This window comes from Sturnira hondurensis, unplaced genomic scaffold (assembly GCF_014824575.4).
Source record: "Sturnira hondurensis isolate 20B ecotype Veracruz unplaced genomic scaffold, ASM1482457v3 Scaffold0022017, whole genome shotgun sequence".
Lineage (NCBI taxonomy): Eukaryota > Metazoa > Chordata > Mammalia > Chiroptera > Phyllostomidae > Sturnira > Sturnira hondurensis.
In genome coordinates, this window is record NW_028094648.1 from 7,970,765 (window position 1) to 7,987,688 (window position 16,924).

At 45.6% G+C, this 16,924-nt stretch overlaps 1 protein-coding gene across 5 annotated transcripts in view; it reads right to left on the bottom strand.

The window, feature by feature from the left end:
- DCUN1D4 (defective in cullin neddylation 1 domain containing 4) overlaps window positions 1–16,419 on the bottom strand; it is a 71,753-nt gene extending 55,334 nt beyond the window's left edge. For 2 of the 5 annotated variants that reach the window (XM_037034257.1, XM_037034256.1), the window contains exon 1: window positions 16,281–16,419. In XM_037034257.1, the coding sequence (XP_036890152.1) occupies window positions 16,281–16,305 (25 nt within the window). In that variant the 5' untranslated portion in view covers window positions 16,306–16,419. The other 3 variants (XM_037034261.1, XM_037034258.1, XM_037034262.1) reach the window with 3 other exon arrangements.
- Window positions 16,420–16,924: the final 505 nt, after the last annotated feature.

Genomic DNA, 16,924 nt, shown 5'->3' on the forward strand with positions numbered 1-16,924 from the left:
GTGACAAACAACATAACAGAGAAGACTCAAAAGGAAGGCCAAGTTCAAAAAAAAGAAGACCGAATCCTGCCTCAGAGTTTACATTTAATCTCCTAAATATTTCCAACTGGGCCACCAGGGAATACGCAAATGTAACAGATAAACATGGCACATTCAAGCAGCATCAATTCTACTCAATGGTACTTCGCCTGCAAGAGTTTTACCTGAAAACAAGAACAGGATGATGGCGCAAGACTTTGAAGGAATTTCGCCACGTGGAGCAAGGCTGCCAGGAGCCTCGGGGCACCTAATGCGGACGAACCTCCACCGTAGCAAAAGGCTAGTGAGGAAGTCTGAGAGGGACTGCTCCGAGTCTAGGCACCGTGCAAGCTGTTTAAATCAAGAGTTTTTTAAGAAGATCATTTTGTGGCAAATGGGTGGCACCAACAACAGATGGCCTGGATTTAGAATGGCCTTTCATGAAGACTACCTTGCATGGAAGTGACTGAGGAGGGAGATAATTAGGGCCCCGATGCTCCACGGTCAGCTACACCAGTACAATTTGATAGCGGTCAAACTGACACATTGAGAACAATCAACATTTTACCACATGGGATACAGCAGTAAAAAAGGAGAAGAAAAACCCAGAGTACAGTGGGACTACACAATAATCCTGTCTAACTCACACAAATTCAACTTTATTCCCTTAGCGAAAAAAAAAAAGGAGGGAGAGACAGGCAATATGAATCCCAGAGTCACTCCGTTTCCACGTGCCAATCACATTTTGTGCATCTCACAACACTGTGTGAGTGTAGTAAAGATGTATTTCCCATAAAACGTGGTCCCTAAACCCACGCCAGCTGCTTCCACTGGTGCTCAATGGAAGAGCCAGCGAGCTGTTCCCACGCTGGAGGAAGAACTGGCTGTGCGGCCTTTATCCGAGACAATCTCCAGTGGGGCACCTTCTGAAAGTATTCCCAGGGGTATTTTTAACACAGGCTGGTTGTCACCTTGCATACAGCCTTTAGAACTAAGTCCTGTGTAAAATGTGATTGTACTGTAAGGAAAAACTGTTAAGACTGCGTTGAGGAGAGGAGACAGGAGCCGGGCAGCATGTCCTTCTGTCCACCTCTCCTCATCTTATTAGCTCAAGTAGGTCAGCCAGCCAGCTCCGGTCACGCCAGGAGTAAATCGCATCTTCTCATTTGCAGTCCAAAGCCCAGTCCCCCACCCGAGCTTACTTCTAATCAGAGCAAACACTGAGCTATTTTCATGATCCACAAAAGGAAAAATGCAACAGCATTTCCCCCCCCCCGAAGTTGTTAATAATCAAGCACACAAACTTAGGGTAATATTTGTTTTAAGTTACTACAACTGGCTAAATCTAAAGCAACCTATTTTTTCTTTTAAGACAAAAGGTGTACAGAAAAGATATCACCAGTGCCACCAATGTTATTTCTATTCCAAGAGCACTTCTTTCTTCTGGTCACTGAAGATTCATAAAAGTAGTACTGGGATAGCCAAAGAGCTCACTCAGTTTTTTCTGTAAGATTGCTCTCTAGGAGCGCTTAGTTGTCTTTAACTTGATTCGAAACAATTCTGGTGGACTGAATTGTGAGAGCTGTCATATCAGCGTGCATTTCAAAAAATTATCAAAATTGGTGAATTTTTGTGTAGCCATTTTAATATTGAAGATGGAAGAAAATACGCAACATTGCCAGCATATTATGCTTTATTATTTTGAGAAAGGTGAAAACACAACTGAAACACAAAAAAGGGTTTGTGCAGTGTATGGAGATGGTGCTATGGCTGATTGAATGTGTCAAAAGTGATTTGAGAAGTTTTGTGCTGGATATTTCTCGCTGGGCGATGCTCCAGTCAGTTACACCAGCTGAAGTTGACAGCGGTCAAACTGACACACTGAGAACAATCAACATTTTACCACATGGGATACAGCCAACACACCCAAAATATACAAATCAAGTGCTGAAAATTATGTGCATCAGCTTGGTTATGTTAATCACTTTAATGTTTGGGTTCCACATAAGAGAAAAAAAACCTTCACCGCATTTCCACATGCTCTTCTCTACTCAAACATAATAAAAATGTGTCTTGTTTTTAAGACAAATGTGACAGGCAATGAAAAGTGGATACTTTACAATAACGCAGAACAGAAGAGATAGTGGGGCAAGTGAAATGAACCACTAGCAACCACGCCAAAGGGTGGTCTTCATCCAAAGAAGGTGACATTGTATACACAGAGGGTTGTGAAGACAGTCCTCCTTCCAGAACACTAAGTGATTGATCCCAACGAGCACTGCGCCCAACAGATCAAATGAAGGCAGCTTTGGACGAAAAGTGTCTGGAATTAGCCAACGGAGAACACACAATCTTCCATCAGGGTAACACGAGATCGCATGTTTCTTTGATGGCCAGGCAAAAATTGCTCCAGCCTGGCTGGGAAGTTCTGATTCATCCACTTATTTCGGTCTTTACAAAAGTCTCTTAATGGAAAAATATTTTAATTCCCTGAAAGACTGCAAAAGGCACCTGGAACAGTTCTTTGCTCAAAAAGATAAAAAGTTTTGGGAAGATGGAATTACGAAAGTGCCTGAAAGATGGCAGAAGGTGTGAAACAAAACAGTGAATATGTGGTTCAACGAAGTTATTGGTGAAAACGAAAAATGTGTCTTTTATATTTACTTAAAAACTGAGTAAATGTTTTTAGCCAACCCAACATTTTATTACTAGCTAAACTCCAGTTGGCCAATCAGTGAGCAAATTTTATACCAATCAGGTATAAAAGTTTTTAATGCAGCACTACGCACAGGTATACAGTTAATAACTGATTTTTGGTGACAATGAAAATGATGAACAAAGTCAGAAAAGGCCTGTACTGGAATGAGGGGCCCACGGGACACTGGGATAACAACGGAATAACGACCATGTTATTGCCAAAAAAGTGAAAGAACTGAACAAAATTAAAAGTTATTAAAGTCAGTACTCGTCCTAAGTGTTTCTGGGACAGAACAAGAACATGATCAGCAGAGACAGGCTAAGCCTTTCCAACTGGGGTTCTACATGGAATGCTTCGGGGTTCGCTAAGTCATGAGTGACATGGCCCCTTCTCCTGAAATTTCACTCAGTGACACACACACACAAAAAAAAGAAAGCAATTTTGTTGTTAAGACCAAGGGTACAGTGTAGTTGAGAGCCACTATTTAGGTTTGCCTTGTTTCTTTCCATCTAGAAAACAGTAGCCTTCTTTCCTACGAGTTTCAGATAAACAGAGGATGAGAATATTAGTGACGTCAAGTGGAAACCCCTGCCAACCTGCAAAAAGCCTTTGATTTCAATCAAAGATCTTGGATCTGTTATGGCAGCATTAATGAAAAGAATCCAAGTCCTCAACCAGTCCTGACAAAGCCTTACATGACACAAGTCATCTGACCTAAGCCACCTCTCATTCCACTACCCCCACTCACTCCATTCCAACCACACCTCTTTGAATACACAAGTGAATTCCTACCTCGGGGCCTTTGCCCTGAGTATGCCTCCATAACCTCTGATGTTCACAAGACCTGACGGGTGACTTCTACTGCAAATACCTGTGCAAATGTCACCGTGTCAGAGGGTTCTCCCCTTGACTTCCCTATCCAAAGCAGCACCCATGCCCAGATTTAGATTATTACATAACACTTGTTCCTTTCTGACATTTTCAACAGCTTTCCTGACACGTAGTCACAAAGCATAAATTCACATATTTAAAGTGCACAGGTCAATGGTTTTTAGTGTCTTCACAGAGTTATGCAACCATCACCATAATCAAACTTTAAAACATTTTTAGCATCCTATTAGCAGTCACTTCCCATTTCTCTCTTCACTCCTTAAGTCCTAAGCCACCATGAATCTGCTTTGTGTCTCTATAGACCTGGACATTTTACATCAATGGAATCACACAATAGGAGGTCTTTGGTAACCCTGACATTACGTTTGATATATATTTACACGTTTAACCTTTGTCACACTCCCTACAGTGCAAGCTCCCTGAGGATGGGATTTTCTTTCTCCACTGTATCCCGTACATAACAGAGCAAAAGCCTAGCACAGGACAGGTGCCAATAAACAAGGGAAGGAATGCCTGAAAAGCATGAAGTCATGGGCTCTAACAACAGAGAAGGTACTCTGTGACCCTGGTGAAGATTCTGAAGCCAGAATGGAGGCCAGAACGAAGTGGGCTGAGGATGCAGCAGGAGGTGAGGGAACAAAGTGCGTCAAACATAAAAATCTTCTTCCAGAAGTTTTACTGTGAAAGGGAGAACAGAAATGGACATGGGACTGAGGGAGTGTTGATTTGGGTTTTATGACGGTGAGACAAGGGCATGTTTAAAATGCTGATAGATTTGCTTAGTATCCTGGAAGCCTGAGTGTAAAAAGCAGGTCGGATCACAAGTTAGTGCGTATCTGTATATGAGCTCAGACATGTGATCATTTAAAAAAGGGACATGCCCTGGCCGGGTTGCTCAGTTAGTTGGAGCATAGTCCTGTGCACCAAAGGGTTGTGGGTCTGATCCCTGGTCAAGGCACATACTGGAGAGACATCGATGTTTGTCCCTCACATTAATGTCCCCCCCTTTCTCCCTCCACCTTTCTAAAATCAATAAATATATCCTCAGGTGAGGATTAAAAAAAGAAAGAAAGAAAAGTGTAAGTCCTGGCCAGATAGCTGAGTTGGCTATAGTGCCGTCCAGATACACCAAGGTTATGGGTTTGATCTCTGGTCAGAGGACATACAAGAACCAACCAGTGAATGTACATATAAGAGAAACAACAAACTGATGTTTCTCTCTCTGTCCCTTAAATTGTTCAATAATTTTTTAAAGTAGTAAACACAATTTTAAGTAAAAGAGATCATTAACTATGGGTCTACCTCAAAATGACTTGGAATATAAAATCTACCATAAAGTGAAGCCTGGGGGGAGGTTTTTTGGACACTATAAAAAGTAGTGTCTTCAATGATCCACAATACCAATTTACACCTTCGATACCAAATGACAATCATTTGGCTATATGACCTGGTACAGGTAGGCCTCTCATTTGTAGGATCAAAATATATTCATACTTGAGGCCAAAATATTAAAACACAAAGATTTGAAATGATTTCCATATTGCAAAAGTAGAAAAACCCAAAGCTAGGTTTGTGGGTCGACTTCACTCTACATGCCCTTCAGTGCCAGAAGTACGAATCTCTTTATCAATAACCTGGACAGTAACAGTGCCGTCCTCAGTAAGGGCACTGTGAGGGCTCAGTGAGCTGCGGCCGCCATGTGGCTGCAACAGTGCCTGGCACAGCCACGTGGTACTGTGCACCAGCCCAGCGCACAGCCCAGGAGGAGCTGCTGAAGTTTGGAGTCCACTCCCCCACAGTTCAAGCCAAGCCCAGCTTACTGACTTAGTGACTTTAAGCTACTTAAAACTAATCCAGTGACTACACATCAGATTTATCCCCGGAGTCTGAAAAAAATGCCAGGGTCCCAATCCACATCAATGAAATAAAAGGTGGGGGGGGGGGGGCTTGATCGTTTCTCAAGCAGTCCAGGTGATTCTAATGTACAACCCTAGAGTTCTGTTCCCACCCTCAATTCAATGCCCAAACTGCGGGCAGCCAATCCATTCCTGGAACAACCTTGGCAGAAAACAGACAGGAATCCAACTCATTCACAGAAAATGAAGGGAAAAAAAAAGGGTCAAGAGTCAGAGAAAACACTACAAAACTGAAACCCCAGGCAAAAATGAACACAAACAGTAACAGTGATGAAAGTGTTTACGTCATTCTCATCAATAAATATCTGCTATTTACAAGGCATAAAACCAAAGAAAGTAGCACAGAAAGGGGAAAATCAGTAGGGGGTGGGAAGCAGGTTATCGTAGGTGACTCAGCGTTTTCCCTGAACACAAGATCCAAAGTCAAAGCCACCCAAGCACACCAATGCCGGCTCTTCCCTAACTCTCGCAGGCCCCATAAAGGAGGCTGGGAGGAGGAGCCCCCGCACCCTGTCTTCCACCTCACAGCCTGCACCCGTGGGAGCCATCTCAAAGGAGTCCGCGGCCACTTCAGGACACCGGGTCTGACTGCACTCCAAACGTGACAAGGTAGAAAGGGCCCTAGATTCATTCCCTCCACCCTACTCTCCCGCTGAAGAACACAGATCCACTTCTTAGTTCAGAGTGAAAAAAATTATACTTTAACCTCACTAATGTTACAAGAGCCCAGATTTAGGCTAAAGAGGCGTAGCTTTGGCATCAGAAAGCCCTGGGTTAGAGTCCCAGCTCTGGGGCATTCTAGCGGAACAGCTCTGCCCCGAATCCAGCCTCACTGTGTCTGTGTCCTCACCTGCACAGCTGAAATAACAGGACCCTCTTCACAGGGCGTTTGGCACAGTACTGGCCTATTACTAAGCACTAATAAAGGCTCATTATTTTAATCCCTATTATTATCAGAATGTGAAAGGGCCTAATACAGACTGAACCTAGAAGATCAAAAAGTAAAGACAGGGCAGAAGGGACGACAAGGTGACGGTGTGTAAAACTCTGACTTCAAGAGCCAGTTGCCTGGACTTGAATGCACAACTATCCTTCTCGGCTTCCTGTTTAATGAAGAACAAGTAATCTGTGACCTAATTTTGGGAACGCCATTTCCCTTAAAGCGGAAAAAAGATTTAAATTCATCCTCAACTACAGAAAAAAAAACTCAAAGCTATTACATAAAAACTACACTCGTAGCTCTACTAAAAGGTAAGTTTTATATTCTCTGGCTTTCTGTAATGTTGTTAGAGATCTGTATTTTTAAAATATAAAAAGTGTATTTAAAAAGTATTTAATACACATGTCTAAAATAAAATCTGGGAAGACTAAAAGTAAGTTATGAAAAAGTATGGAAATATTTTTGCCACAAATAGAATGTTTTTAAATACCTAATGTCATGGCAAGTAAAATGGCGGAAATGAAAAGAGACTTGGAAAAGAAGGAATTCATCCTAGACCCTGATCGTGTGGGGGCCCATTCCAAGAAGAAAAGAACCACAAGAAAAATGGAGATAATCATTATCAATGGGCTCTGCTGTCACCTTTCAGAGGCCAGTGCCAAAACATGGAATTCCAATATACAATGCCTGCAGGGTTAGCACAAGGATCACATGAAAAAGCACAGATGAAATGTTGAGTATTACTTCATGGGTAGTGGTGGGGCTTCTAGGCCCTGGACTCAATGCCTAAATAAGAATCTCAATGCACCATTTACAGCCATGAAGAGTTAACCTGAGAAGGTTCACTAACCTTTCTGCACCTCAGCTTCCACATCTGTAAAATGGGGATAATAACAGTACACAACTTACTTCAGAGGGTTGCTGCAAAGCTGTTGAGCTGCCTAAGAACCACCACCAGTACCCACTTCCCTTTGTTCCTGCTCTCTCCCTGCAGCTGCCTTCTGACTTCTCTTGCCTTCTTTCACTTCCCTTCCTGATGTCTCTTCCCAGCCCTCCGCATGCAGCTCCAGCCCTCCCGCCACCTCCTCCCCCTTCATGCGGCCTCCCCAACTCCCATTCGGCAGCCACAGTCCTGGGTACTCTCACCCATGGAGATCGCTGCTTTGGAGATCGCCCTCCCACCTCACCCCCGCCACCAGGTGCACACAGATCCTTTTCTTCATATAATAAAACTTCAAAAGCTAAACCCACATGGCAGTTGCTAACCCTTCCCTGAAGTCTAACTTTAATGACTCCACATCTGTCCTCAGTGCACCCTGGCACCCATCGAACCCAGCGGCTTAGCCCCACACTTCAGCTGTCCATACTTCTCTGCCTCCACCACTTAACCCCCTGGAAGGAAGCTCCTCAAACACAGGGAAGCAGCTCGGAGGTGTTTGTTACAGCAGTGCCTGGCAACAAGGAAAACCTCACATGCTGGGTGAATGGCTGAGTGAGGAAACGTCTCGCTCACTTGGTGGTTCTTATAACTCTTTTTCCTCTGCAGGCTCTCCTTTCGAAGTCTGAGGAGGAGACTGTCTTTACCCAAAGATCATTAGCAGCAAAAACAGAAAAGTGGCACGCACTTTGTGTTTCATCCCTTTTAATCCTTGAGATCATTTTTGATCTTTTCTCCTCCTCTCTCCTCAGCCCAACCCCAGCCTAAGCACACCAGGGCCCCCTCTTTGCTGTTCCTCAAACGCAGGCCCGCTCCCCTCTCTGGGCCTTAACATGTGTGTTCCCTCTGCCTGGAATGCCCCCTCACCTCCATCCGGTCACCACTGAAGAGCTTCTCAGTGAGGCCTTCCCTGACCGCGCTGCATTCTCCACTCTCTCCCCTCCCCACTCAGTTAAGGAGGTGCCTGTGCTCTCCCCCTTCCCTGCTCTGTTTTTCTGTACAGAACTTAACACCATCTGACATACTACATGATTAACCTGTACATGATTTGCCTCTTCTCCTACACTGGAATGAAAACATCATGAAAGATGAATATCAAGGCCTGGCGTGTAGTAGGTGCTCAACAAACACTTGTTGACTGACCAACTCCATACGCTGCAGTGGGTATTTCCTACAGTTGGACTCAGAAGCACACACAGAGAAGCCAAGTCACTTGCCCATGCTCACACTGCTAACAGAGGGCAGAGGCAAGGACCTGAACCCACACATTAGGACTCTAAGACCCACACATAACTACTATGCCTTCCTGCCTCCCAACCTGACCCAGGTAACACTTAAAAAGACACCATCACATCCATAGAGCAAAGTCTGGCATTGTACGTCTTTAGGCCACAGAGAAGCAAGAAAACCCAACCACCAGAAAACCTTTCAAGAGGGCAAGTTATCTCTAGACAGTTTCATGTAGCAAAGAATTAATAGATTTATAATTTATACAGCAGTGACCATTTTTCTTTGGATTTAACAGTTCAGTAAAAAAAAAAAAAAAGACAAAGATTTCTCACACCACTTTACATTGCAATATCCACATGAACAAAGTAACAAATTACCAACTAACATAAAGAACGACTAAGATGGCATATACATTAAAAGCTAAAAATTGTAGTGGGAAGTAGAGAAGCAGACTACAGGGGAGCAAAGGGAACTTTTTGAGGTAACAAAAGTGTTCTGTAGCCGTTACACCAGTATAGGTATTCATCAAAGTTTATCAAACTGCATACTTAAAATGTGTCCAATTTTATAACATGTAAATTATTCAATAAAGTTGACTGAAAAGCAATCAGGACTATCAGATATGAATTCTGGTTAAACAAACATTCTACCAAAAAGAGCTACAGATATTATTTCCACAAATAGTATTCCTAAATCAGATCCAAAAAGATTCAAGACGCAAAAGAAATTACACGTTAGCTCCTGAATAAAACATCTCTTGGTGATGGGCGGGGCAGGTGGGGAGAGGAGTGTTGCGAGGTGAGTAAGGAAAGACAGCAATGAAGCGTTCATTGCTGAGATGAGATCCAGTGGGGCGGCTGCCGGGCGGCACCGCGTACTGCCTGACCACCACCAGCAGAGGCGGCCCCCACGGCTGACACCACCTCTGTGCTCCTTCAGTCCTGACTCACCCGGAGCCAGGGCTCGTGGACTCTGAACGGAGTCCAACCAGGCAGGTCACTGCTCTTCACCGCAAGGGCCTCCATCAGGAGCTGCCCATGACAGGTCTGGTTAGTTGTGAGCATCAGAAATCAATTAGCTACTTTAAACGGAAGAGTGATTTGCTTTTCAAAGTCCACTGGACAGTTCACAGAATCTCTAGGAAATCCAGAGAACCAGGTGCATAAGCTCCACAACCAAAACTTTGCCTAAGGGCATCAGCAGAGCACACCATCCACAAAGCCAGGACCAGCCTGGCCCCAGGGACCAGTCTTCACAGACTCTAGAAATATTAACAGAAATTGCAGAGTTGCCACCACTGTCCAAATGGCCTGCGGGGACTCCCTGCTTCTTCCCCTCACTTGCATCCAGGTTTAGATCCACACTCAGAGGTGGGGATGTCCGGGCAGCCCTGCCTGCCAAAGCAGGAATCCCCCATTCAGAGAGAGAGCCAGGTAGGTCCCTGACAGCCACTGACATGAGAGGATGATAGGCTCTCTCCATGAATACTGCTGCTATAGGCCATCAAGGAATGAAAGGTTTTCAAAAAGTAATTCACAAGAAAAAAAATCCTCAAAGATAGAACTAAAAAGAATCACACCCAGAGGTAACGCTATTTGGGGAGGGGTGGGGTCCTTTTCATATTACTCAATGTTGTATATTAACTGATTTCAAAAACTACAAGCCTACCTTCCTAGATTGAAAACTCATTAACAGCATTTTCTAATTAAAATAAAAATTCAAATCTGAGGTAGCAGACAGTTTGTCTGATTGAACATTGAACATGATATGAAAAATATCCTCAGAACTGAAATATTCATGCAATAATTGCTAAAATACTTGATTCTATTTAAAATGGAGTATTTTGACACCTCCTTCTACTTAAAGCACAAACCACAAATTAGAACCTTTTATAGCCACAAATATTTTTAAATGTACATTCTGCTTAAATGACTAATTCTCCAGAGGTGTTTCTAACCTGAATCTCAGAATGAGAAAAAAGAACAAGCTATGAAAAGCTATTAACGCTAATTCAAGCTGACCAATTATAAAAAGGTATCAGCATTAATGTCAGATTCTCCGAAAATTCACTTCCAAATAAGAAAGTTTACTTTCTGTAGGAAGAAAGCCTTTCATCGATACCAATGTATTGTCCATAAGCAGAAATAAAACCTTAGGACCAGAACTGGTCATAAACAAAAAAAGGGGGGGAAGCAGAAACACACTGGGCGCCCGCCTCACCCTTCCCCGTGCAGCGCTGCGGACCACCACGGGCACTCTCCCAGGCAGGCTCCCGGTTCCTCAGCGCATCGTTAGCATTTTATCCTCTTTGAGAATTTCTCCATGCCACAGACATTCTTCAAAATGCATATATGCATGGATTTTAAAAGATATATTTAAATTTGTTTGCACATGGCTGACTTTGTCCAAAAAAAATTACAGATAAATGAAAGTTCGCACTCCCTGAAGAAAAATCCTAAAGTAATGAAAGACAACTAGAAGCATGCGGAACAATGAGAAAGAATTAAAATTTTCCAGATAATTCACAAACTATTCAAATGGTGGGCCAGTTAAGTCCCATCCGATACATATAAAGGACCTGAGCAAGACATCGTGCTGGACAATAAAGTGGATTCTAAGTAAGGCATAACCCCAGGTCTCTAGGGGATAATAATCTAACTGGGCAGAAGAACAAAAAATAAACAAGCAGCTATTATTATGTAAGATAAAACTGAGAATAAAAATAAACAGTATTTTAGAGATTCAGTGTCAGGAGAGAACTACTAGAGCGAAGCAACAAGGAACGCAATAAAGAACATTCCATCAGAAGCAGCACTGAGGGCAACGGGCGAGGAGGCAGAGGTTCAAGGGGAAGAACCTGAGCTTAAACTACAGAAGCTGGTTCGGCCCCAGGTTCTGAGGAGTCTACATTTCAGTAAGCAACAGGGAGCAACAGGGAGCCCTCGAGGTTTCCGATTAGGGGCATCAAAAAGGACGAAGATGATGATTCAACTGATGATGGAAAAGGTAAAGTTATAGGAGGCTGAGCCAGACGAAAAGATTACTGATTATTACAATATAGGAAAGGATGGATCAGACTTAGGCGATGGCAATAGATACAGGAGAGGACACACATGGGAAGCAATGCAACTCCTTTTACTACTGACCAGTGAAAGAGGATGAGAAATGTCTATGCTTCTGGGTTGGGTCAGTGAATTGTAGTTTCATTAACCAAGTGAATAAAATGAACCAGTCTTGTTTTCCTCTTTGTTTTGCCAAATAGAAAGCTCAGAGCCAAATATATGGCCTATTTCTAATCTATGGCAAGCATTTATGTGCAGCCTGTAAATCTCTACTTTATTTTCCTCCTCGGAAGGATTTTAATCTATATTTCATAGGTCACCTCTAGTTACTTTAGAATGAGGCAGAAAATTTATAAACAGGTGAAGAGACTGATACCAAGCCAGAGACAAAGTAGCTAATTCAGGGATATAACCTTAGGCTGCCAACCTAGAGCTTTCTCCTTACCCTTCTTCTATCCTAGCAAAGGCCACATCCCATGACAGAAGCTGAAAGATGCCAGATTTCACTTCCTCAACCTTCCTGACAAGTAGCAGTGGCATGAGATCAGTGCCAACCAATGAAACTGAGGAAGTCTTCATGGTGACCTTGACTCCTTTTTGTTAAGAGGCAGCTATAGGTAAACAAACTCCTTCCCTACCTATCTTTACATAAACATGATGTCTGGTGCTGCAGCAACTACTTTGCAAACAAGAGGCAATGAGCCTGAGGCTTTTTATAAGCCAAATACTAAGAACAAAGGAAGCAAAGAGTATAGATTCCTAAAAGTTATCACTAAAATGCTGCACCAGTTTTGGATCCTAGACAAGAAGATAGGTATGAGAGCTTATCTCTAGATTTCTTGTTACTAGGCAACAAGGTCTATTATTTAAGTCATTTTAATTGAGTTTTGTTACTTGCCAAAGGCACCCTAACTGATACACCAGAGGTCATCATCAGGTCAGTTTCTAACAGACTGATTTTTAAGCTACTGAGTTAACAAGGTTATTATTACTGAGACGAGAATAATGCAAACATGTACTAGGGTCAAGAAGAAAGTAGTAAGTTAGTAAAAGCTTCTGGGAGCAGCTAAAGATGAAAACAAAAAATGACTAATAACATCTGCAAAAATGTGGTCACATGATAGTAGAGGCACTTCTTGGAAGCAGAAGTAGAGGAAGAAAACAGTAAATGTACAGAAGTGTTCCAAGGTGGAGAAAATTAGGGAAACTTTCTCTTCTGACAATGTCATAGAAAACATAACCTAAAAATCCTTCCCAACAGAAGAAGAGTCCAAAAATCCTGGGTGAAGTAGAAGAAACATCTGCATGCATAGCCAAGTACACAAGAAAATAAAGGACCTCCCCAAAGGCCAAAATCAAGGAACGTAAAAACCAGAGCACAAAGTGCAAGCTGATAATGCACAGAAGCCTAGGGTTTGGAGGGCTAGGTGTGTGTGTGTTGGGGGGGGGGGGTGGGTTTGTGTGTGTGTGAAGGATATGTACCCTTTGGAATGTCAGAAAAAGGGAAAGAAATGACTGACCACCATCTTGAAGACAATTACAAACCTCTTGTCTTCAACCTCAACGCTTTATCCTTTATAAGAGCAATTTCAGAATTAAATGTACATTTTAAAAAACATGTCCAGGCCTGGCCTGTGTGGCTTAGTTGGTTGGAGCATCATCCTATACAGCAAAAAGGCCGTGGGTTTGATTCCTGGTCAGGATATATGCCTAGGTTGTGCATTCCATCCCTGGCAAGAGAGACAACCGTTCTGTTTCGCTTTCACTGAGATGTTTCTCTACCTCTCTCTCTAGAGGGCATGACAAAATGCCCTCAGGTAATGATTTTTTTAAAAGTTCATGTTACATATTTACATATCACAAAAGGCTTCCTGGATATTCCACCACAAACAAAATACAAGATAGGTATAAACTATTTCCCCAAAACACTGCACATCGCCCAATTTTCAGCCATTATGAAAAGAACCATTATTGAATCAAGCATACAAGTTCAGTATAATTGTAACCATACCAAAAGGTTTCCAAATCTTAGGACTTTCTGGTAAATTTTTTATCATTAGGGTCATTATAATAAATTTTTTTAGTGACTATGTTAGCAAGGGTTTCAAAAATATCACATAAAAATGATGTCATTTCTGAGCCATCTTATGGATTTCTCTATATTACAGATTGTTTTTAATCATTGCATATAAAAGGCAAAGGGAACTGGCAAAGGATGTGTCCTTTGGGGAGTCCACAGACTAAGAAGATCTTTCATATTAAAAACGCAGATAGACGGAATTACAGGATACAGCAAAAAAAAAAGGAAAAACATCTGAAGGTCCTCCTACACGTTTACCTCCCTCTAGTCTCATTTGCTTCATATATTCCCTTTATTCATCTTCATATTTTCATCTGGCTGTATGAATGGGACCACTCGAAATTCTATTAAGCCACCTCCATCACTCAATTCAAGATCATCTTTTTTTCAAAAAGTCCCCTCATCCTTGGTCAGTCCAGACACCCCAAGAAATGCAAACACATAACTTATATTATCTTCACAAGGGTTACATCTGTCTCCACTGTGTTCCCAAATTTATGTAAGACCGAACCTTATAACCTAGTGTTTACACACAACAGATGCTACAATAAATACACCATCCTAAATGCTGCTTTACCTTGAATGTTTTCACCATAACCTATGTGCTATATGGTTCAAGAGTAAGCATATGACCTAGAAATAAAGCCACTAAGTGGGGGGGGGGGGGGGGGGGGGGNCCCCCCCCCCCCCCCCCCCCCCCCCCCCCCCCCCCCCCCCCCCCCCCCCCCCCCCCCCCCCCCTCCAAGTCCGGGATCAAGAACCCAAGTGTGAAAACTGCACTTGGCTTGGTTTGCCCCCTCCTGCTGACAAAGGGAGAATATCTACTGAGCCTATTCCAGTCCCAGGGGAAAGAAAAGCGTCCCGGGATCACTCTGGGATCCGCTGGGAATAGAGCACGAGTTAGCAGAGAAGGGAGGTTCCAGGGAGGATCCGAGGGGCTCGCGCTGCATTCTGGTACTCGTTTCCACAGTTACCCACGTGCACCCAACCCAACCGTGGCCAGGACTACAAGTCCCACAGTTCCACAGAACTGCCTTTCCCCCTTCACACCCGGCAACTGGAGCCAGACCCTAAAGGAAACCCCTAAAGCACTTTCCTCCCCCCCAGGCCGGAAAGAGGTCGCGCCCACCAGGGGCTACGCTGGGCCTCTGATCCCGCTCTCCCTTACAGAGAAGTAGGTCCCAAGGTACCAACCTCCACACCTGACGATCAAATATAAGAAAACTGCGTCACAGACTGCCAAATCCAGGGATTGCCAGAGACCCCCCGACAACTCCCCCCCACAAAAACCCCCAACCCAACCTTCAGAGCCCAGCCCCTCCAGCTCCTGCCTTGGAAAACCCGCAACCCGCACCCCTGCCCCGCCTCCCGGTCCTGCAGCCAGAGCCCGCGCCAGCGCTGACCTCGCTTCCCGCTGCTCCGGGGAAATTGCGGCCAGCGCCAACCTCTGGGCACCTCCCCCGCCCCCTCCACCTCAACCCCGCCCCCTCCTCTACCCGCACCCTGAAGCTCAGGGCTCCCGCCTCCAAAGACCCTGCCTCGATGGGGGTGGGGGAGGAAACACCTTCCCCAAATACAGTCAGACACCTTACTCCCCCCACCCCCAAGTCCCTCCCAGACAGAATCTGGACTTGACAGTCCACCCCCTGCCCCGAGCCCTCCCAACCTCCCCCTTTCCTTCAACTAGCTCTTCACCTCCTTTACCCCTGCCCCCATCTTGTACCCCAACCCCCTTCCTCTCTTACTCCCAATTACCCTATCTTCCCAACACCTGCTCCATCCTATTACCCCAACGTCTACCCCATCTCACCACTCCCAGTTTCCCCACCAGCCTTCCAATGCCCCTCCGCCCGCCGGACTCCCCAACTATCCCATCACACCCCAATCCCTCCCACCATCTCGCTCTCCCGTTACATCAGCCCTCATCTTTCTGCCCGCCCTCCTGCCCCGGCTCGGCCGCTGCCCCCATTCCCCCACCCCATTGTTCGCCCCCACCTCCGCCAACCAGCCCTTCTTCCCATTGTCCCCGCCCCCGCGCTCCCCCTAGTACTCACCCGCCTTTCACACCGAGCTGCCCGCAACGCTCAGTCCCTAGGAAAAATCCTCACCCCTGCTCCCCGCTCACTCGCTCTCTCCCCCTCCGATGTCACCCCCCTGCTTTGCCTGCTAGCGCCTGCCTCCACTTCCACCTCCATTCACCCCAGACACTCTGGTCCCGGCCCTTCATCACACGTCCCGCCCCCCCTTCCCCCAACACTGAAACAGAGCCAGTCCCCACCCCCCTCACCTCCGCCCTCCCATAGCAGGCCGGCCCCTTCCCCGTCGCCCGCCCCCGCCCCGCAGCGCCCAAAGCGTCACCACCCTCCCCGGCCCTGGGAGGAGAAGGGGTGGCTCCCAGGCAGGGGCTCTGGGGTGTTTCGGGACAGGAGGCAGGGCTCAGGGACTACGAAAGCCAAGTGGAGTGCTGGCAGCCACCTGGCCCTGACCCGCTCTCTCTGTGTTACTCACTGACAGCGGCAGCATCCGAGTGCATTTTCGGACAGCTCACACCGCGCTGGCTGCCCAGGATCCCGCGCTCGCCTCGCGGTATCCCCACCGGCTAGCCGCACCTCGGCTGGGAGCTGAGGACCCGCCGCCAGACACCCCGGACCCGCCCACCTCATCTTCTCCATTGGCTAAACCAAGTCTGAGGAACCACCCCTGCAGGTCTTTCATTTGACGAAGAAGTGCAGAGAGCGCTGGTCTGGAGCGGTCAAAGAGGCTCCGCCCCCTGGAGTCCAATGCGATTGGTCCCGATGCCTCACCCCTGTAACGCCCCTGAAGTAGACCACGCTCTGAAGTATCAGGTTGGACCCGGTTGCTGTCACTCATCCCGGGGGGTCCAAAAGCGCGTGTTGGGGCGAGGTTGGGGAATTGGTCCACCTTGACCCTGAAGCTCCGCCTCGTCTCGGGCGGGATTGGTGGAGCGGCAGACCAACCAAGAAAGATGGGTCGACGTCTGAAACAAAGCACGAGAAGTGTTCCCCGAAAAACCTAGAAGGGGAGGCACAANCAGGTTGGACCCGGTTGCTGTCACTCATCCCGGGGGGGTCCAAAAGCGCGTGTTGGGGCGAGGTTGGGGAATTGGTCCACCTTGACCCTGAAGCTCCGCC